This window comes from Elephas maximus, chromosome 11 (assembly GCF_024166365.1).
Source record: "Elephas maximus indicus isolate mEleMax1 chromosome 11, mEleMax1 primary haplotype, whole genome shotgun sequence".
NCBI classification, from domain to species: Eukaryota; Metazoa; Chordata; class Mammalia; order Proboscidea; family Elephantidae; genus Elephas; species Elephas maximus.
The window spans coordinates 96,036,016-96,057,395 of record NC_064829.1 but is presented as its reverse complement, the minus strand read 5'-3'; the positions used below and the strand labels follow the sequence as shown (position 1 = coordinate 96,057,395).

General features: G+C 41.5%; 1 protein-coding gene across 3 annotated transcripts in view; it reads left to right on the top strand.

Moving 5' to 3' along the window:
- The first annotated feature begins 3,724 nt into the window (after nucleotides 1-3,724).
- Nucleotides 3,725-21,380, top strand: part of LOC126086039 (zinc finger protein 615-like) — a 158,221-nt gene continuing 140,565 nt past the window's right edge. For 2 of the 3 annotated variants that reach the window (XM_049902026.1, XM_049902040.1), the window contains exons 1-2: nucleotides 3,725-3,803; nucleotides 10,779-10,905. In XM_049902026.1, the coding sequence (XP_049757983.1) occupies nucleotides 3,789-3,803; nucleotides 10,779-10,905 (142 nt within the window). In that variant the 5' untranslated portion in view covers nucleotides 3,725-3,788. Of the gene's footprint in view, nucleotides 3,804-10,778; nucleotides 10,906-11,187; nucleotides 11,284-14,636; nucleotides 21,329-21,380 lie in introns of those variants that run through there. The other variant, XM_049902041.1, reaches the window with a different exon arrangement.

Sequence of the window (21,380 nt, the reverse complement as noted above, 5' to 3'; positions counted from 1 at the left end):
TTTCGAGTCTGTGACCTTTCAGAAGCAGATCGCCAGGTCTTTCTTCTGAGGAGCCTCTGGTTGGGTTTGAACCACCAACCTTTTGGCTAGTAGTCCAGCACTTAACCGTTTGTGCCACCCAAGGGCTCCGTAATCCTCTATTAATACACCTAAGTAATGCTTTTACTTATGTCTTTGCGTACTCTTGCCAGTATCTCCTTTGTGGAAAATCCTACAAGTGGAGTGTTGGGTTACCAGTGATATGTTTTTTGGGGATTTTCAACAGATAGTATTAAATCATTCCAAAGAAATGCTCAACTCTGTAACAGTGACTCATGATGTGTGTGTTTTATAGAATGCTCTCAATTTTTATTTTTTAATTTTGTAGCCAGCTACCTGACTAAAAAGGCATACAGTCATATTAGGTGAATACTGATCATTCATCTCATCTTATCGTCATAATTCTTATTTGATTATTTTATCAAACTGCACTGGGTAATGTTTCCAGAACCGTGATGAAAAATAATGCTGATACTGTGCATGCTGGCCTTCCTCATCTCTTTAGTAAGAGAACTTCTCTTATTCACCTAGTTGAACGTATGTAGGGCTTACTCGTGATTTCATATTTTGCTTCTGATACTTTTGCTTGAGAGGAATAAACTGATACTAATAAAACTCAAATCATATCCTCTTCATTTCCTTTCCAGATATAATACCTGTCTTTAAAGTGCTCTATACATGGAAACCCTGGTGGCGTAGTGGTTAAGTGCTACGGCTGCTAACCAAAAGGTCGGCAGTTCGAATCCGCCAGGCACTCCTTGGAAACTCTATGGGGCAGTTTGACTCTGTTCTATAGGGTCGCTATGAGTCTCAATCGACTCGACGGCACTGGGTTTATATATTGTATGTTTGTATATGTTAGCTTAATATGTATGTATCAACAAACAATATACAGCTCTTATTTTGTGTGTTCTTAAAATGGCCATTTGCATGTATGCTTTTAAATATATATATATGTTTTTAATGTTAAGAAAAAGAAATCACCTGTGCCTAATCATGACGATCTTATAATAGAAACAAGTGTCAGGTTTTATGAAAATTGATATGTGAAAAAATTATTTTATGAAAAAGCATTTTTTTTCTTGGCATTGATCTAGATCAGATGTTGGGAAACTTTTTCTGTAAAGGGCCAGATATCGTAGGGTAGCAGGCCCTAGGGTCTTCATCATGACTTCTCAATTCTGACATTGAGCACAAAAGCAACTGGAGGCAACATGTAAATGATGGGCCTGGCTCTATTCTAGGAAAATTATATTTACAAAAACAGGTGGTCCAGACTCTTGGCATTACTTGCCACCTTTTGGTTTAGAAAGTTGTATGGCTTTTCTCTTCTAATCCAGAAATCAACAAACTACAGCCCACAGACTAAATCCAGCCCGGTGCTTGATTCTGTTAATAAAGTTTTATTGGAATCTGGCCTTGCCCATTCATTTATTTAACTCCTATGGCAGAATTGAGTAGTTGCCATATAACTGTGTAGTCCACAAACCTAAAGTATTTAATATCTGGTCTCTTGCAGAATAAGTTTGTCAAGCTGTGCTCTGTCTGTTGATATGTTGTCGCTGATATTGTTCCTTACTGGCCTGACGTCGATTCACACTTTCTATTTTTCTAACAGAATTTCCATTTTGTTAAGTATCCAAGTTTACTAGTAAGGCCAGGTAAAAAATGGACTTTCCTTCTATTCCTAGTTAGCCAACATGTTTTATTCTTTTTTTGTTTGTTTTTGAATCATGAGAAGGCATAGAATTTTGTGAAAAATTTTTTTATTGTGCTTTAAGTGAGAGTTTACAGCTCAAGTTAATTTCTCATATAAAAATTTATATACACATTGTTATGTGACCCTAGTTGCTATTCTTATAATGTGACAGCACACTCCTCCTTTCTACTCCGGATTCCCATGTCCGTTCAACCAGCTCCTGTCCCTTTCTGCCTTCTCATCTCACCTCTGGAGCTGTCCATTTAGTCTTATGTATCTACTTGAACTGAGAAGCACTCTCTTCATGGGGATCATTTTATGTCTTATAGTTCAGTCTACTCTTTGTCTGTAGAGTTGGCTTCGGGAATGGTTTTAGTTCTGGGTTAACAGAGAGTCCAGGGGCCATGTCCTCTGGGGTTCTTCCAGTCTTAGACTATTAAGTCTGGTCTTTTTACTAGAATTTGAATTCTGCACCCTACTTTTCTCCTGCTCTGTCAGGGACTCTCTATTGTGTTCCCTGTTAGGGAGGTCATTGGTGGTAGCCAGCCACCATCTAGTTCTTCTGGTCTCAGGCTGATGGAGTCTCTGGATTATGTGGCCCTTTTTGTTTCTTGGGCTAATATTTTCTTTGTGTCTTTGGTGTTCTTCATTCTCCTTTGCTCCAGGGAAGTTTATGAAATTTTTTATGCATATGTTGGTATGATTTTATAATTTCTCTCCTTTATTTTCTAAATGTTGTAAATTATGTTGATTTTCTAATGTTTAACCACCTTGTACTCCTTGAAGGCTCCATTTTGGTCAAGAAATGTTGTCTTTTTATGTATTGCCAAGTTTGCTTTGCTAATGTTTTGATTATGGTGTTTTAATCTGTGTTTTGGAGCAATGTTGGCTAGTGGTTTTCTTTTCATAGGAACCCTAGTGGCACAGTGGTTAAGCGCTCAGCTGCCAACTGAAAGGTAGGTGGTTCAAACCCATCAGCCACTCTGTGGGAGAAGGATGTGGCAGTCTGCTTCCTAAAGATTACCGTACCGTACCGTACCTGCTGCCGTCAAGTCGATTCCAACTCATAGCGACCCTGTACAGCCTTGGAAACCCTGTGGAGGAGTTCTGCTCTTTTCTATAGGGTTGCTATGAATCAGAATCTACTTGCAATGTCATTGGCTGAGTTTTGGTATGAAGTTATGCTGACTTCATAAAACAAACTGAGTTTCCTCATTTTTCACTCTCAAAAAGTTTGTCTAAGATTTGGTGGTGTATTCTCCTTAAATGTTTGGTAAAATATACTGATATAGCCAGTCGAGCCTGTGTTTGCATTGTAGAAAGGTCTTGAAAGGTTATGTTTTTCTGGAATTTTGTAACTTTCATGTAAGCTTCCAGATTTACTGGCACAAAGTTGTTCATGATATCCTCATATCATCTGTTTAAATTTTGTAACACTTGTACTATTGTCATTTTTTCTCCATTTGTTCATTTTGCCTTCTCTCTTTCATTTTTTTAATTCTAGCTTACTACTAATTTCCAGTTTTACTAGATTGGTTCCCCTTTCCCCCCAGAAAAATCAGCTTTTGACTTTTTTGGTCCTCTTTCTATTGCTTATATCTTTGTTTCCTATTTCATTGATTTCTGTGCTTCATTATTGCCTTCCTGATGTATAATGCCTAGTGTAAACACTTAAGGATCTTATAGTTATTTTTGTTACTGTTTTCTGAATTAATTGCACAGTGGTCAGAGAATATACTCTATATAATTTCAATCTTTTGAAATCTGGAATTTTTTGTATGGTACAGCATATTGTCAATAATTGAAAATGTTACATGTACTAGCAAATAATATGTTTTCTACTGGATCTAGTGTTTTACATATGCCAATAAAGTCAGGTTTACACATAGTCCTGTTCAAATCCTTTTTCAGAGACCTAAATGATATATATGTACTCCAGAAGCTAGATGTCATCATTTCTGGGGAAATTTCTAACCAGTAACTTGGGACATATCCAGAAGAGACAAAGACAGATATCTCAGTTGTTGGCATTTGCTCGAAACAGAAGAAAATGATCGACGCTCAGGTGACTTTTGATTTGTTTTAGTCTTTCCTTTATGGCCTTATGAATTTGTTATTGTTGTTGTGTGTCATCAAGTCGATTCCAACTCATAGCAAACCTATTGGACAGAACAGAACTGCCCTGTAGGGTTTCGTAGGCTATAGTCTTTACAGGAGCAGATCAGCAAGTCTTTTCTCCCATGGAACCTCTGGTGGGTTTGAACTGCCAATCTTTCAGTTTGCAGCCGAGTGCTTAACCATTGCACCACCTGAGTAGAGGCATGTGAAAAATTAATTCAGAACTGGAGTGAAATAAACTTTCACTCTTCCCTTCAGCATCAGGGCAAAGTTAGGATCCCAAATATATTGTTCATATATGATTCTTACTAAGTGACTAAAGTTGGAACATGTGTGACTTGAGGATCCCATGGGTTAAATGAAAATCAGCTGACATCTGATATCTCTGTTGGCTACCGCAACAAGATAATCGCGCGCGGTAAGTTCTGTGGTACACAGTGGCTGTGAGGAGAAAGCAGACAAGTTCCTCAGGGGATGTCAGTATTTCATGGCACCTAAGACTCAGGAGGAAACCCTGGTGGCGTAGTGGTTAAGTGCTATGGCTGCTAACCAAATGGTCGGCAGTTCGAATCCACCAGGCGCTCCTTGGAAACTCTGTGGGGCAGTTGTACTCTGTCCTATAGGGTCGCTGTGAGTAGGAATCGACTCGATGGCACTGGGTTTGTTTTTTTTTTGTTTGTTTTTTTAAGAGTGAGGAACATTTCAATACTTCTTCCTAGAGGTAATGACGTGAATCGTGTTTTGATCAATAGCCTAAAAAAGGCCAAAGCAGATTTCCCATGGCTCTTTATTACAGGGTACCTCATAGACCCCGTGGGAATAGACCAAACAAATTTAAGGGACACAGTTTTTCAGGGCACCAGTGGAAGGTCACTCAAGGGCCCAGCGTTGTGACTGTCTGAGTTTTTTAAGGAATAAAACAGCTGAGGAGGATAAAAGGATTGTATGGCTTTCAAATGGTCCTCTCTGAACAGATAGCTGAACTAGTGTTTTAGTACAGATTTGGCAAGAGAATGAAGGAAATGATATCAGGTAAAGTTTTGAATTGTTAAGATCCATGGTTTGATTTATAACTTCATGTAAAAATGCTGTGGGGGTGGAGTCTGACCTCCTCTAATTTCACAAGGGGGAAGGAGAATCAAGATCAATAGCCCAAGGCTGACTCCCATGGGGCAGAGGTCAGACATGACCCTTCTCTCCACCGTCTTTATCAATTCTGACACTAACCCTCCCTCACATGGCACTCTCTACTTCTTTGCTGGGTTTGATAATTCATTGCAGTGGTTACACAGAACTCACAGAGAATACTCACCATTATGGGGTTTATTAGGGAAGTGACAGGTTACAGTTCAGGTTCAGGAACACTCAGGATACAGTTCTTCCATCAGGACAGCCTCTTCTCAGCCATGCTCATGGAGATGCTTCTCTGGCCCTCCGTCTGTGCCCAGCTTGGCAAATGTTACAAAACTCTTTTAGCTCTGCCTATAAGTGCACAGAGGCACCCCACTCTGCCAGCAAGCCTCGGCCCAAAGGCATGCAGCTTTCTCTTTCTGTGGGCCAGGAAGCCTACTGCGCCGTCTCCTGCTGGTCTCCCCTGCCGCCATTTCTCTGCCACTGTTTCTCGCTGACTTCAGTGTTACAGCTCTCTCTGTCTGTCTCCTGGTTCCAGGAGCTTCTCAGCACAGGATTCCTTGTCCAAAGGATGCGTTCTGCCTTGATGGTGGTGGGATCCTCTCTTTGCTCTGGAATTGGCTCTCTTTTAGCCTCGCGGGATGGCAAAACTGACCAATCAATCCCCTTGGTGAGCCACATTTATCTTATTTGCACCGTCCCACCCAGTCACTTAGGTGGGAATCACAAAGACCATGGCTAGAATGGCGATATTAATTTATTGCACCACACTTCACCTCATCTCAGAAAATGCAGAAGCCTTCCCTATTTTCATATCCAATTCTGACCGACATTTCTTTTGTTGCTTTTATGTTTTATAATTACAAAAATGACTTGTGGATATATTTTAGAAGTAAAAGAAAAAACTCCAACAGTAAAGTAATATGACAAAAAAAAAAAGTAACTTCCCTCTTCATGACTTCCATCTTCATCCCCTCATCCTACTTTAACAGATGATCAGTAGTGTGTACTTGCTGTCACCAAACCTGTGTGTGCATCTGTGTATGTATTTATGTATGTATTTGTGTAACTCAACACCTATATTTGATATGACATTTTTCGCATGAGTGGAATCATACTCCAAAGAACATAGCAGCCAACCCATTGGCCTAAAATGGTATAGTATGAGCATCTAAAAGAATAATGACTGTAACTGATTGAAGAATAGTAACTACATGAGATTCCATTTATTTATAGTCATACTCAAAAAATAAGTTAATCTAGTCTAGTGCCTACACATAGTGATATATAAGAACATCAAGGCTTTAAATCTTTCATAACACTTAATAATATGAAATTATCAAATTGTATAATTTTCAGCAATTTGAATGGTCCAGTATCTCTTTATCTTATTTTGGTTTGCATTTTTTAAATCACAGGTGAGATTTAAACCTTTTTTGTGTCATTGTTGGTCAGTTGGATTTTTTCTTTTATAAAGTACCTGTCATTATTTTTGCTTTTAAAAAACTCTTTTCTTACTGATTAATAGAAGTTGTTTATTTCTGTTGTTTGTTGATTCCTTCTTTTGCTTATTTAATAACAGGAAAAAGTTGTTTTTGAGTGTGAATTAGGTAGGAATCAATGTTAACTTTTTTCCAAATGGATTTATGGCTCAAATGAAATAATTCAGAATGCAGTAAGATTTATCAGGCTTAAGAATTTGCAGGCTCATGTGGGCAGCTTCTATCTGGAGGGGAGATGAGAGGGCAGAAGGGATCAGAAGCTGACCGAATGAACATGAAAACAGAGTGGACAGGAGTGTGCTGTTTTATTAGAGGGAGAGCAACTAGAAGTATATAGCAAGGTGTATATAAGTTTTTATATTAGAGACTGACTTGGTTTGCAAATTTCACTTAAAGCACAATTTAAAAAAAAAAGAATTTGCAGTCTCTACCAAGTCTGCTTTCTCCCCTATGTAGTATCTAAAATAATATGGGGATAGATTATCCCATAAGTTTTTCCCTAAATCTTAACTGCCTCATTTTCCCACACACCATGTGATTGCAAGGCGTATTGAGACTGGAAGGTGGCAGCTCACTTGACAAGCAGGTTCCTATTCACTTTCGGGTGGCACTTTTGGCTAGGCTGTGTTGCAATAAGAACTTTGAAGATGTTATCGCACTTTTTTCTGGCTTCCTCACTCTGTGAGTTGGGAAGCCACCATGCTGTCTTGCACCAGTTTCCTGGTCCTGCTGCTACCATTACTCTGCTGAGCTTCATGCTGTCTCACACTGTCTCTGGTGTTACAGCTCTCTCTCTCTCTGTCTCCTGGGTCTAGGAGGTTCTTGGTGCAGGTCCCTAAGATTCAAAGGATGTGCTCCACTCCCAGTTCTCCGTTCTTGGTGGTAGTGACATCCCCCCTCTGCTCTGAGATTGGCCCTCTTATTAAGCCTAGAAGGATGGCAAAACTAATCAATCCCCTTGTTAGGGTTCCATATTACCTTATTTGTATTGTCCTTTTAACGGTGCCATGCACCTTATTTGCATTAGCAGCAAGCTGTCCAATCCCCTATATGTGCCACAAGTACCTTATTTGCATAATCCCACCCAATCATTTGTAGGAGTCACAAGACCATGGTGAGAAAGGCCATATAAAAGCAATTCCTTGTACCACAGACCACCCCCTGCCTTTTCTAGCCACGGTTCTTTCATACTTGGAGGATAACTTTCACCTCCCAGTTATTTTACAAATCAAAACAGTCATTAACAATTAGTCTTACAGTAGGGCAAAAAGTGCTCAGGCTGAGTTTACTCAGGTACCAGCCATTCAGATCTGCAGGTATCCAACTGATCTGGTCAGGTTCTCCAAAAGTCATCTGATCTTTACCCTTTTTAACCTCTGATAAAAGTTCAGAAAGATTATTCCCTTGCTCTGAACCTCACAAAGTATCAGCATAGCAAAACCTTTAAGGGATTTTAGGTTTGGCCACTGTATTTCAGTTCAGCACTGTTCATCCACTCTTTCACAGTTATGGCTTCTACAATACAGTTTTTAAAGTCACAATTAACCCTAACAGTCAACACTCACAGCTGAATCATATACTCCTATCAGCGTTTTCTCTTACCTGTCTTCCCTAGACCTACCAGGAAAAGAAGAATCTATTCAGTGAGGATCCTTCCTGGCCTCCTTCGTTTTGAGTGTAAGCACACTCATGGAAGCAAGTAAGCCAGCCACTTCATGCTTTTATCTCCCCCAATTTTAGATAGCCAATGTTTTAACTGCCTATCCCTACTGAACCAGTGTTCTGAGAAGAAAAGGATGTTCCTTCATCAGAAGAATCTTCTGTTCTATTTAGACTTTGAGCATCTGCATCCATAAGCAAAGTCCAGTCCAGAGCTAGCCATCAGATAGCAGTGATCTATACCAGCTCACAGTGTCAGACATTTCTCTCTTCATTTGGTTGGCTTCTGGTCAGCTCATCTTCACCCCCATTCAGTCAAGGTCACGTCATCCCTAGCCATTCAAACTAGGTCAGTCTTTTATCCCTAGTCCCCATGGGCTGTGTCAGTGGGCACCACCCGTAGGCCCAAGAGTCCACAGAGCTCCCTGGACGTCCAACCAGCAGCTCCTAATCTTTTTCTCTCATCCCTAGCTCCTGTGGGCTAGGTCAGTGGTTGCCAATGGAACATATCCAAATTCAGCCCATCTCTTCATTGGTGCACCTCACCTACTTTGACTTATCAAGAGAACCCAGGTGGTCACCCCAGGCTGTCTACTTGCTAGCTCCCTTTAACTTCCAGCTCTGAAAGGGGGTTCTTCTAATGGGCTCTAGCTTTTCCTTCGTCAGTGTACCCAACAGCAAACCGCTTGCTCACTTGCTCCCAGTTCAAAGAGCAAAAGTCAGTATTTTCTCTGAAGGTCCTTCCTTCAAATGCAAATCTCCTGCTCTCTTGGCAGATCTGGGTGGATCTGCATGTCTTTTCAGTTGCAGATTCCCTAAATGGAGCTCAGGTTTTTTGCCTAAGCCCCCAATACTCTATACATAGGGCCACCGGATAGAAACAAACAGCCTAATTCCATTTTTAGCATATCCAATCAAGTCTTGGCCAAAGGTGGAATTAGAGGCTCTCTGTAATCTGTAATACTCGTATTTATTTTCATCATACATTTAGGCTTGTTTTACAGCAGTAGGTAGGAAAAACACTCAGTATCCATAGTACATTCAGATAAACACATAAACCTTTTTAAAGCATTCCAGTCCACACCTTGACTATCTTCCCGTTCATATGCATATGGCCTTAGGTGTCTGCCTGGGTGGAACCAGAAGACTGGCCCGCTATCAGTCATCTTGCTTTACCAGCCTGGTTTGTGCCACAAGCCACTCCAGATGCATGGGTTCCATTGATCTCTCCTCTGCTGCAGCATAACATGTGTTACTTTCCTTTCAGCCAGTACAGATAACAGCAACCAAAGTAACCATCAAAAATTTCACTTCCCACAACCTTCCTCCTTTCTCTTAAAAAGTCCCGTGCTTTCACGAGTCTGGAGCCATTGCAGCGAAAACCACTTCTGGCACCAACTGTGAGAAATGTCGTTGCGGGGGCACATGACCCTGTCTAACTTCACAAGGGTGGAGAGTCATCAACCCAAGGCTGATTCCTATGAGGTGGAGATCAGACATACCTCCTCTCTCCTCCCCTTATCCAGTTCTGACACCAGCTGTCTCTCCCACAGCTCTTTCTGTTTCTCTCCTGGGTTTGACAGTTTGTTGTAATGGCCATACAGAACTCACAGACAATACTCATGATTATGGGGTTTATTAGGGAAGTAACAGGTTACAACTCAGGACCAGGAGCAACCGAAGATACAGTTCTTTGGTCAGGACAGGTCTCAGCTGTGACTGCAGATAGGCCTTTTCCTGGCCGTCCACCTCTTGGCCCCTCAGCCCCTCGGTCTCATGGTACAGCGCAGCCTCTGCCTTGCTAGCAAAAGTGTTACAAGGGTCTTTATATCCACTGATAAGTGCCCAGAGGCTCCCCACTCTACCAATAAGCTTTACCCTGAAAGTGCTCATTTCTCTATTTTGTGGGCCAGCAAGTCTAGCTCCACTGACAAGTGACCGGAGGCACACCACTCTGCTAGGAAACCTCCTGCCCAAAGACGCTCAGCTCTCTTGCACCGTGGGTCGGCACACACACTGTAGATGCCTCACTCTGGGCTGGGAAGCCCACTGTGCTGTCTCACACTGGTCTCCTGCTTCTGTTGCTGCCATTTCTGTCATACCTCTCTCCATCTCACACCATCTCAAATGTTACAAATCTTTATCTCCTGAGTCAAGGTGGTTTTAAGTGCAGGGCCCCAGGTCCAAAGGATGAGCTCCACTCCTGGCTCTTTCTTGGTGGTAGTGAGGTCCCCTTTCTGCTCTCGGGTTGGCTGCCTTTTTAAGCCTAGCAGGGTAACAGACCTGACCAATCCCTCATTAGGGTTTCGTACATCTTATTTGCATGGTGCCACCCCAACAAGTGTGCCATGTAACTTATCTGCATTAGCAGCAAGCTGTCCAGCCCCCTTGGTGGGCCACAAGCACCTCGTTTGCATAGCCCCACCCAATCATTTTGTAGCAGTCACAAGACCATGGTGAGAAAAGCCTTATAAAAGCAATTCATTACACCACACGTGATATATCAATAAAAGTGAAACACTCTTATTAAATAAGATTGTGTTATTACAGGAATTGCTGATATTTGATACCACACGTGTTATATCAATAAAAGTGAAGCACTCATGTTAAATAAGATTGTGTTATTACAGGAATTGCTGACATTTGATGATGTAGCCGTAAAGTTCACCTGGGAGGAGTGGCAGCTCCTGGACCCTGCTCAGAAGGACCTGTACCTGGATGTCATGTTGGAGAACTATAGCAACCTGGTGTCCATGGGTAAGGACAACTCCCCCATGTCATTCAGGGAGTGCCCAGTCACTGGCCTTTCCTTTCTGTGTTGCTTACACTTCGAAGACACCATAGTGCTCCGAAGTGGTAAATACGCAGATCCTTCTTTGTCTCCAGGTAAGAGGGTAGAATATGATCTCGCCTGAGACAAAAGCCTTTATTTTGTGCATGTGAAAACTGCCTAGTTCTTAAAATATAACATTTTCTCGTCTTGACATATCCTAACCGAATTCAGTACATCTTAAGTCTTCTATCATTTGCCATGAACAGGGTATCAAGCTGGCAATCCAGATACACTGTCCATGTTGGAACAAGGAGAAGAACTATGGATAACAGAAGATGAAATCCACAGTCGAATCTGTCCAGGTGAGTAAGTGGAAACCAGCAAGGTGGGTGGCCAAGTCATTCAATAAAGGTATCACTATGTGAGGGTATCTGAGGATGCAGAAACAGCCTTTACATAACGCTCTCCTGGTATCAGAACTCCTTTACTTTTAGGTTTTTAGAGGAAAATATGTTGTTGTTGTTGCTGTTAGTTGCCGTCCAGTCAATTCCAACTCACAGCAACCATATTTGTGCAGAGTAGAAACGCTTCATAGGGTTTTCAGGGCTTTGAACTTTCTGAAGCAGATTGCCAGGTCTGTCTTTTTTTTTTTTTTTATTTTTCTTACTGTGCTTTAGGGGAAAGTTTACGGAGCAAATTAGTTTCTCATTCAAAACTTATACACAAGTTGTTTCATGTCATTGGTTATAATCCTCGCATTCTGTCAACACTCTCCCCCTTTCCCTTTCCACTCTGGGCTCCCTGGTTCCAGTCATCCAGTTTTCCCGTCCCTTCCTACCTTCTTATCTTCATTTTTGGGCAGTTGTTGTCTATTTGGTCTCCTATACTTGCTTGATCTAAGAAGCACATTACTCGCATGTGTTATTGTTTGTTTTATAGGCCTGTCTAATTTTTGGCTGGAAAGTGGACTTCGAGAGTGGCTTCAGTTCTGAATTAGCAGAGTGTCCAGAGGCCATAGTCTCAGGGGCTCTTCCAGTCTCTGTCAGACCAATAAGTCTGGTCTTTTTTATGAATTTGGTCTTTTGCTCTACGTTTTTCTCCTGCTCTGTCCAGGACCCTCTATTGTAATCCTGGTGTAAAAAATGGCATGAAGGAGGAGTCTGAACTCCTCTAACTTCATCAGGGGGAAGGAAAATTAAGATCAACAGCCCAAGGCTGATTCTTACAAGGTGGAGGTCAGACGTGCCTCCTCTCTCTGCTGTCTTTATCAATTCTGACACCAGCCGCCCCTTCCACAGCACTATCTACTTCTCTGCTTGGTTTGGTAATTAATTGCAATGACCACACAGAACTCACAGACAATACTAATGATTATGGGGTTTATTATGGAAGTAACAGTTACAATTCAGGTTCAGGAATGTTCAGGATACAGTTCTTCCATCAGGACAACCTCTTCTCAGCTGTGCCCGCAGGCACACCCCTCCCTGGCCCTTGGCCTCTGTCCATAGGCACTCAGCTTTGTTTCTCTATGAACCAGGAAGCCTACCATGCCATCTCCTGCTGCTGGGTCTCTGCTGCCGCTTCTCGAGCACTTAATCTCTCTCTGTCTCCTGGTTTCAGGAACTTCTCAGCGCAGGAATCCCAGATCCAAAGGATGCACTGGCTCCTGGCTGTTCTTCCTTGGTGGTGGTAGGATCTTCTCCCTTTGCCACCTCTAGGATGGCTCATTTCAAGCCCAGCAGGATGGCAAAACTGACCAATCCCTTTTGTGGGCCATAATTACCCTATCACACAGTCCTGGCCAGTCACATTGTTGGGAGTTACAAGACCATGGCAAGAAAGTCCACACAAAAGTGATCTATCACACCATACCCAGTCACAGCAATCAGTAGTGATAGCCGGGTACCAATTAGTGTTCCTAGTCCTGTAGGCTGTGGTTTATGTGGTCCATTAGTCCTTTTGACTAATTGATCCTTTGAAACTTTGGTTTTCTTCACTCTCCATTGCTCTGGACTGGAAGAGTCTGATAGTTGTATCTTAGATAGTTACTTACAAGCTTTTAAGACCCCAGATGTTACCCAACAAAGTAGGATATAGAACACTCTCTTTAAGAACTATGCTGTGCCAATTGACGTAGGTGTCCCCCAGCCAGGCCTGTCTTTTGAGGCACCTCTGGGTAGTTCGAGCCACCAACATTTCAGTTAGCAGCCAAGTACTTAACCATTGCATCACCAGAGCTCCTTAAAAAAAGATGAGTATGTAATAATGTATGTTAAGGGAGAGCAGGTGGTAAGATAGGAACATCCAAGAGTTGCTGCTATGCTTGAAAGACAATGAGTTTCAAGAAAAAAGCCATAAACATTGTCTAGATTTGCTGATTGATCAAATAAGAGAAAAACTGAGGTACAGGCATGCGAGTCTGTATAAGTTTGTCCCATTCAGACAGAATGTATTTTTGACTCTTTGAATTCTCTTTTTATGAAATGGTTTTCATGACTCTGGAATATACTAGATTCCTCCTCCTCTGAAATCCCATTCCACTTTGTGCCAATAACATTAAAACCTGGTTCTGAAAACACTTTATCATGATACATTGATGGTAGCTGAGGCATTTTGTCTCCTTGGTTTGAAAGACTTGTTTCTTATCCTTCCTTGTGCTATCTCTGGTCAAAATTTTTTTGGGGGATTTATACATCCAACTGGATTCTTGATGTCTGTACTACCTACCTAGTAACCATCTTAAAGATTATGTTTTACAGTGCATACTTGATTTTCTGCACATTCTGAGCTTCTCATCTCATTGGAAGGAGCTTCTGCATACCCAGTTGTTCAGGCCATGTAGTTAGCAGAATAATTGTTGGGTTTTCACTTTCACTGAACACCCCTCCCCTCTATTCTCCCACCTTCATTCATTCAACACATCAGCTCGTGTTCATACTGTTGTCATTCTCTACATGGTATGTAAATGCTATATACTCTTTGATATAAGGTATATTTCAGGCATATATTGAACCCATCATTTAAACTTGTCTTTTCTTTATGCATACTATATCCTCCTTTCCTCCACCTCACAGCATCTGTCTCTATTGATCCTTCAAGCTATATTTAACAATCTGCAATTCCCTTCCTTCCTTGTTTGTATATTTGGTTTTCCCTAACTCAGATTTAAACTCAGTGATGATAAGGAAGATTTTTGTATTTCAAAAATACCACTAGCATAGTGGCTCATATATGGGAGCTATTTGTTGAATATTTGTGGAATGGACAAATGTAGCCCTCATCATTTTGAGTCAGTTGTTCCCTCTACCCCTGTGGCCTAGTATTTCTCCAAGTTCTGCAGAGTGTGTTTCTCCAACCTCTGGTTTGCTGCTAAGGATGACGTGCTTTCATTGAAAACCCTTCACCTCCCTGCTCTCACGTTCGTTCATTCAACACAGCTCATATTTTAGTATGTCTGTGTGTTTTGTAATGTTTCATTTAGAAAGCAGTCAAATCTGTGTAAGTTGTCAGTTACTTAACCTTATTTGTACACTATCTGCTTTTATGTTTTAGTTTGTTTATATCATTGTGTTATTACCAATGTGGAAGAGACAAGTAATACATTTATACATAAAGTTTCTTTCATATTGTTTTCACTAAAGAGCCCGTTCACACCAAAGAAGTTTTTATTTCATACAAGATTATGAAGGAATCCTTTGTTCTGTTCTTTTCCTAGAAACCTGTAGGGTTGATGATCATCTGCAAGGTCACTTGGAAAATCATGCAATGCTGAAGTGTACTGAACAACGCCATGAACATAATGCATTTGGAAACATTGTTCATCATAGCAAAATTCATTTTCCTTCCAGGCAAAATCATAATATGTTTGAGTTACACATAAAAACTTTGAAATCAAATTTAAGTTTAGCCAACCAGAACAAAAGCTGTGAAACTAAGAACTCTGCTACACTTAGTGGAGGAGGGAAATCATTTCTGCATGGTAATCATGAAAAATTTCCTTCTGAAGTTAAATTCCCTGTATGTACAAAACTGTTCAGCACTAAGTCCCAAGTAATTAAGCGTCAGAGACTTTACAAAATAGAGAAAGCCCACATATGCAATGAATGTGGGAAAGCCTTCATGAAGAAGTCTCAGCTCACGGATCATCAGAGAGTTCATACAGGAGAGAAACCTTATGGGTGCAGTGCATGTGGGAAAGCATTCTCCAGAAAGTCCAGGCTCAATGAACACCAGAGAATGCATAAAAAAGAGAAATCTCATATATGCAGTGATTGTGGAAAAGTCTTCACCATAAAGAGTCGTCTGATTGAACATCAGCGAACTCATACTGGAGAGAAACCCTATGTGTGCAGTGAATGTGGAAAAGGTTTCCCTGGGAAGCGTAATCTTATCGTACATCAGCGAACTCATACAGGAGAGAAATGCTATGTATGTAGTGAATGTGGAAAAGGTTTCACTGGGAAGAGCATGCTCATCATACATCAGCGAACTCATACTGGAGAGAAACCCTACATATGCAGTGAATGTGGGAAAGGCTTTACCACAAAGCATTATGTCATCATACATCAGCGAAACCACACAGGGGAGAAACCCTATGTATGCAATGATTGTGGAAAAGGCTTCACCATGAAGAGCCGTCTGAATGAACATCAGCGAATGCATACAGGAGAGAAACCTTATGTGTGCAATGAGTGTGGAAAAGGCTTTCCCAGGAAGAGCAATCTCATCATACATCAGCGAAATCATGGAGTAGAGAAATCCTATCTATGTAGTGAATGTGGAAAAGGCTTCACCGTGAAGAGCATGCTCATTATACATCAGCGAACTCATACTGGAGAGAAACCCTACATATGCAGTGAATGTGGAAAAGGCTTCCCCTTGAAGAGTCGTCTGATTGTACATCAGCGAATTCATACTGGAGAGAAACCTTATAAATGCAGTGAATGTGGGAAAGGTTTCATTGTAAATAGTGGACTAATGTTACATCAGCGAACTCATACTGGAGAGAAACCCTACATATGCAAAGAATGTGGAAAAGGTTTTGCCTTCAAGAGCAATCTTAGTGTACATCAGCGAACTCATACTGGAGAGAAACCTTTTAAGTGCAGTGAATGTGGAAAAGGCTTCACCATGAAACGCTATCTCATCATACATCAGCAAACTCATACAGTAGAAAAAAACCACATATGCACTGAATGTGGGAAAGGCTTTACCATGAGGAGCGAACTCATTGATCATCAACAAATTCATACTGGAGAGAAACCCTATGAATGCAAAGAATGTGGCAAAGGCTTCACTGTGAAAAGCCGTCTAATCGTACATCAACGAACTCATACAGGAGAGAAACCCTTTATATGCAGTGCATGTGGAAAAGGCTTCTCGTCCAAGAGAAATCTCCTTGTACATCAGCAAACTCATAAAGCAGAGAAACTCTAATAATGCAATGAATATAGTAAATCCTTCAGGAAGAAAACGTGCTTCATACAGCATGAAAGATTTCACACTAGGTAGATTTCCTTTGTATGCACTGAGTGTGGTTAATTCCATTTCTTTTACATAAGCAGAACTGTGGTGAAATGAGTTCCTTTATGCGGACTTTTGCCTTTATTCTTTGAAGAAAATAGCTTGAGAGATTTTTCCCCTGAGGAGTTACATTTCCCTAGTTTTCTACCCCAGAGGGTTTGGACTTTTGTCTAGATTGATTAACATTTTCTGGGCAAACTGTGAAGAACTTGAAGGTTTGAAACTTTTTGTCTGGCCCCTTGCGGTCTCCTTTGTGCTTGGTATGTGCCTTGCAGGATTTGGTCAATAAACTATGCAAATGAAGTGACTATGGCCTACTGAGATGGGATTGGTCAGTTTGTGGCCCTGGTGGGAGTGCCATGCCTTGAAATTGACCAAACCAAAAACCCATTGCTGTTGAGTCAATTCTGACTGATAGCAACCCTATAGGACAGAGTAGAACTGTTTCATAGGATTTCCAAGGAGAGGCTGGTGGATTCGAGTTGCTGACCTTTTGGTTAGTAGCCATATCTCTTAACCATTGCACTCAGAAATTTGTTTACATTTGCAACCAAAAACAAAGAAGTTTTGAAAGGAAACAAGCAGAAAGGAAAAAAGGTAAAAGAGACAAAAAGAGAGAGGAAGTAGAGCAGAGGTGAGGAACCTCCTAAAAAAGTTGTAACGTGGGTTAAGGGCTGTAACACTGAAGACAGAGGCCTGAGAGAGGCCCTGCAGCAGGGCCGTTGGCAACAGGCCCATAAACGGCCCTGCGGTAGAGTTGGTGCTGATGGCAAAAACCTTATGCTCAGAATGCAACTAAGAGAGCTGAACAAAACTACTACACTAGCTATTAGCTGGGCCAGTTAGCGAGGGAGAGGCTGAAAGAAGGAAGACCAAATGCAGAGAGGTCTACAAGGCTGAGAGAGGGGGTGTGCATGGTCATGAGGGGGCAGAGAAAAGGATTGCACAGCTGAGAGGAGGCATGCTTGGCCAAGAAGAAGCCTGTTCTGAGGGGGCTGAGAGGAGGCCTGCACAGCCTAGAGGAGACTTGCACGGCAGAGAGAAGGTCCTGCTTTGCTTACACAGTTGAGAGAATCTGAGAGAGCTGTCTTGCACTGAAGAAGGGACTGGAGGGATGTGCTCTCCACATCAGGGGAGCCTTCCAGATTTTGCGTACAAGCTTCCTGATCTTGATCCTGAGTTGTACCCTGTTGATCCTTGTAAAAATGGTGTGGTGGCATCAGACTTTGCCTAACTTCACAAGAGGAAGGAGAGAGAATCAAGATCATCAGCCCAAGGCTGATTACTATGAGGTGGAAGTCAAACATACCTCCAGCCTCCAAATGTTTTACCAATTCTGACACCAGCCATTCTCCCCACGGCACTTTCTACTTCTATGCTGGGTTCGATAATTTGTTGTAATGGCCACACAGAACTCACAGACCATACTCACAGTTATGGGGCTTATTAGGAAAGTAACAGGCTCAACTCGGGGTCAGGATCAACAGGCTATGTTGATCAGGAAGCACGTAGGCAGTCTGGATGGCTCCCCCAAAGTGGAGAGCACACCCTGTCCTTCTTCAGTGTAGGACAGCTCTCTCAGATCTTTTTGGCCTTGCAAGCAGGCAGGCCCTTTTCTCTGCCATGCACACCCCCTGAGGACATGCCTGCTCTTGGCTCTCTCAGGACAGGCTTCTCTTGGTCCTGTCATCTGTCACCACCAGCTCTGCCATTGGTCCCCTTCCAGGCCTGTGGCCACCTTCAGTGTTACAGTCTTTGACCCTTGTCACTGTAGAGAATGAACCATTGACACTTCATTTGCATAGTAGGCTACAGACACTTCACTTGCACACTCTAGTCACCAATCCCTGCAAGGTGCATACCAGTCAACAGGGTAGGCTACAGCCCAGGGCCAGACAAAAAGTGTCAGAACAAGTTTTTTACAGCTTACCCAAGCAATGTCATTCAACTAGACAAAAGTAACAAGCCCTCTAGGGTAGAAAACTAGGGCAAAGGTAACTCCTTAAGGCTTAGGGGAAAAATCTCTCAAGCTGTTTTTACAAAGAACCAAGGCAAAAGGCCACACAAAAGGAACTCATTTCACCATGTTGTTGTATGTTGTTAGGTGCTGTTGAGTCAGTTCTGAGTCATAGCAACTCTATGTACAGCAGAATAAAACACTGCCCGGCCCTGTGCCATTCTCGTAATCATTGCTATGTTTGAGTCCATTATTGTAGCCACTGTGTCAGTCCATCTCGTTGAGGGTCTTCCTCTTTTTCGATAACCCTGATTTCACTGTACCATGTTTTCTCTGCCTACACTGATTATAAATTCCTTGATAGTTTGGCATTAATTCAGTAGCCACTGATCACTTGTGGCTATTTAAATATAAATTAAGTTTAAAAATTTAGTTCCTCAGTGTTGCCAGTCACATTTCAAAAGCTCAACAACTACATGTGGCTAGTGAGTACTATATTGCACAGTACAGACGTAGAACATTTTCATGATGGCAGAACATTCTGTTGGACAGTGCTGGTTTATAGAAACTCATATTCCTCATGACATAGGAAAATAAGTATATATTGGTTTGGAAGATGAAGGTGAATGGACTAAAGAGGCAGAGAATATTTTTGTCACTGTAGAAAATGAACCGTTGAAAGACTTCTAAAAAAGGGAATTGTCCAAAAGTTTTATTTGTGTGCATATGTGTGTGATTAGAGAGACTTGATATCTGTGTGAATATAAAAGGGTGAAAGCAGAAAAGGGAAACGATCCCAAGAATAAGAGTAAAAAGGATGAGAACCGCAATCTAAGATGAAGGAAAGGATAGAAGGTGGAGGGAGGTAAAATCACTTAGGTGTCTTGGAGAGGAACCCTCATATTTATTTGCTCAGAGGCCTATCACCTTTGAGACTTGCCCTCATTTTAAAGATGGCATCTCTTCTCTGCCCTGCTGAATTAGGGCATGTGCTTTCTCTTTGTCATTCCTTCTTACTCTCCTGTGAGTAGGCTCTTGTCCTCGTCCCCTTGCTCTAATAAAGATAATTATATTCTGCTTAGAATCCAATAATGATAGCATATTCTGTGAGTCCTCCTTATAGAAAAAGAAATGGAAATTAACCATGCAGTGGCTGTGTCAGTTCCATCCCAAACCCTGGATTATTGGGTGATTCACTCCAACAAAGATTTGTAAATGTGTAAACTATGCCAGGTGCTGTTGTTGATACTGCTAGATACTTTTGTAGTTTCAGAGGCCAACTGCTTACAGTCGAGTGCAGGAGACGGGCAGTAAAAGAGAACATCAGGTAGCAATTTGTGTTAAGAAAAAGAGCATAATAAGTGTTTAGATAATTATGGAGATGCTATTTAAGTTGAAGTTTTCTGAGGCCTTTCTGGGGAGGTGGCATTTGAGTCAAGAACTAAATTGAGGGGAATCAGGCAGCATAATATTTCTAAGGAAAGAACATTATAGGATTGTTTCTAAATAGACTGTGGGCTTCTTATTTCAGGAGTCTCTGAGAAGCTTAAAAAAAAAAAAAAAAGCAAATTCTTCAATTATCACCCACATCTGTTAAACCAGAATCTTGGGTCAGGGCCCAGGATGCTGCATTTATAACAAGGGGTTTCTGTTGCACACTAAAATTTGAAGAATTCCTTTGAAATATTTGAAGTCATGGAGTAAAGTAAATAGAGTAATGGACATACTTTTTGGTCTGAGGAGATAAGCAGATACCTCAATGACAGGAGGGAGCAAGTCATAGGAATATATATGGGAGATGAATATTCCCAGGCAGTGGGAACATGTGTAAAGATTCTGAGACAGGAACATACTTGTCAAATTTCTAATAATAACAAAGAGACCATTGTTTGAATTGAGGGAGGAGACAGAGGGTGGTAGGACATGAGAGACAAGGGCCAGATCATGGAGGCTCTTACAGGCCATCCTAATACTTGAGATTTTATTCCATACTGCAGTCCAGTCATTAGATAATTGAGAACTTGTATATAATCTTGACTGATTAATGATTTACAAGTATTACCTGACCGGTGATATAGAGACCAGGCACTACAGGCCAAGGACAAAAGCAGTGGCAGGTGTGGTATCAGGTGAGAGATTCAACTAAAGTAGAAATGATGGAGTATGTGAGAATTGGTTGGAATTGAAATAACTTGAAGATGGATTTGACCTCCTGCTTTGACTTTGTAGGACTTTATTGGGTGGATTCTGAGAATTAAAATGGCTTAGGGGTTGCACACATTGCGAGCAAGGAGATTAATGTGGAGTCAGGGTGCCATGGGTGAGTTCTCAAGGTTTCTAATGTCTTAGGTACGCCTTCTATGCTACTGCTAGGGAAGAGGAGAATATGAACTAGAGAAAGGCTAGAAATGGGTAATGGCCTGCAAATGGCTACCAAAGAGATGTCCAGTTCTCTTAGGTCATTTATTTATTTGGGTCATTTATTTTTGTACACAAATGTTTATATGATTTCCATTTCCATATCACTATAGGGTTGCTATAAGTCGGTATCAAGACAACGGGTTTGGTTTGGTTTTGGTATCCAAAAACCCAAAACATTAATTGGTGTGTGATTGAACACATTTTGGTATGCTCCTACAAAGGAATACAAAGCAGCCAAAAGAAATGGAACTATTCATACATGCCACAACATGGATGGATTTCAAAACAATTACCAGAGGGTTCTTGGGAGAAAGACCTGCGATCTGCTTCCATAAAGATTACAGCCAAGAAAACACTATGGGGCAGTTCCACTCTATCTCACAGGGTAGATCTGAGTAGAAATGGACTCATAAGCACCTAAAACAGTAACAACATGCAATGTGAAAAAAGCCAGCTGAAAACAGCACATGCTGTATAATTTCATTCATAAATAAAACTAATTTTTACTGAGAGAAAGTGGATGGATGTCTGCCTGGGGCATGGTGTCTTTTGTATTTG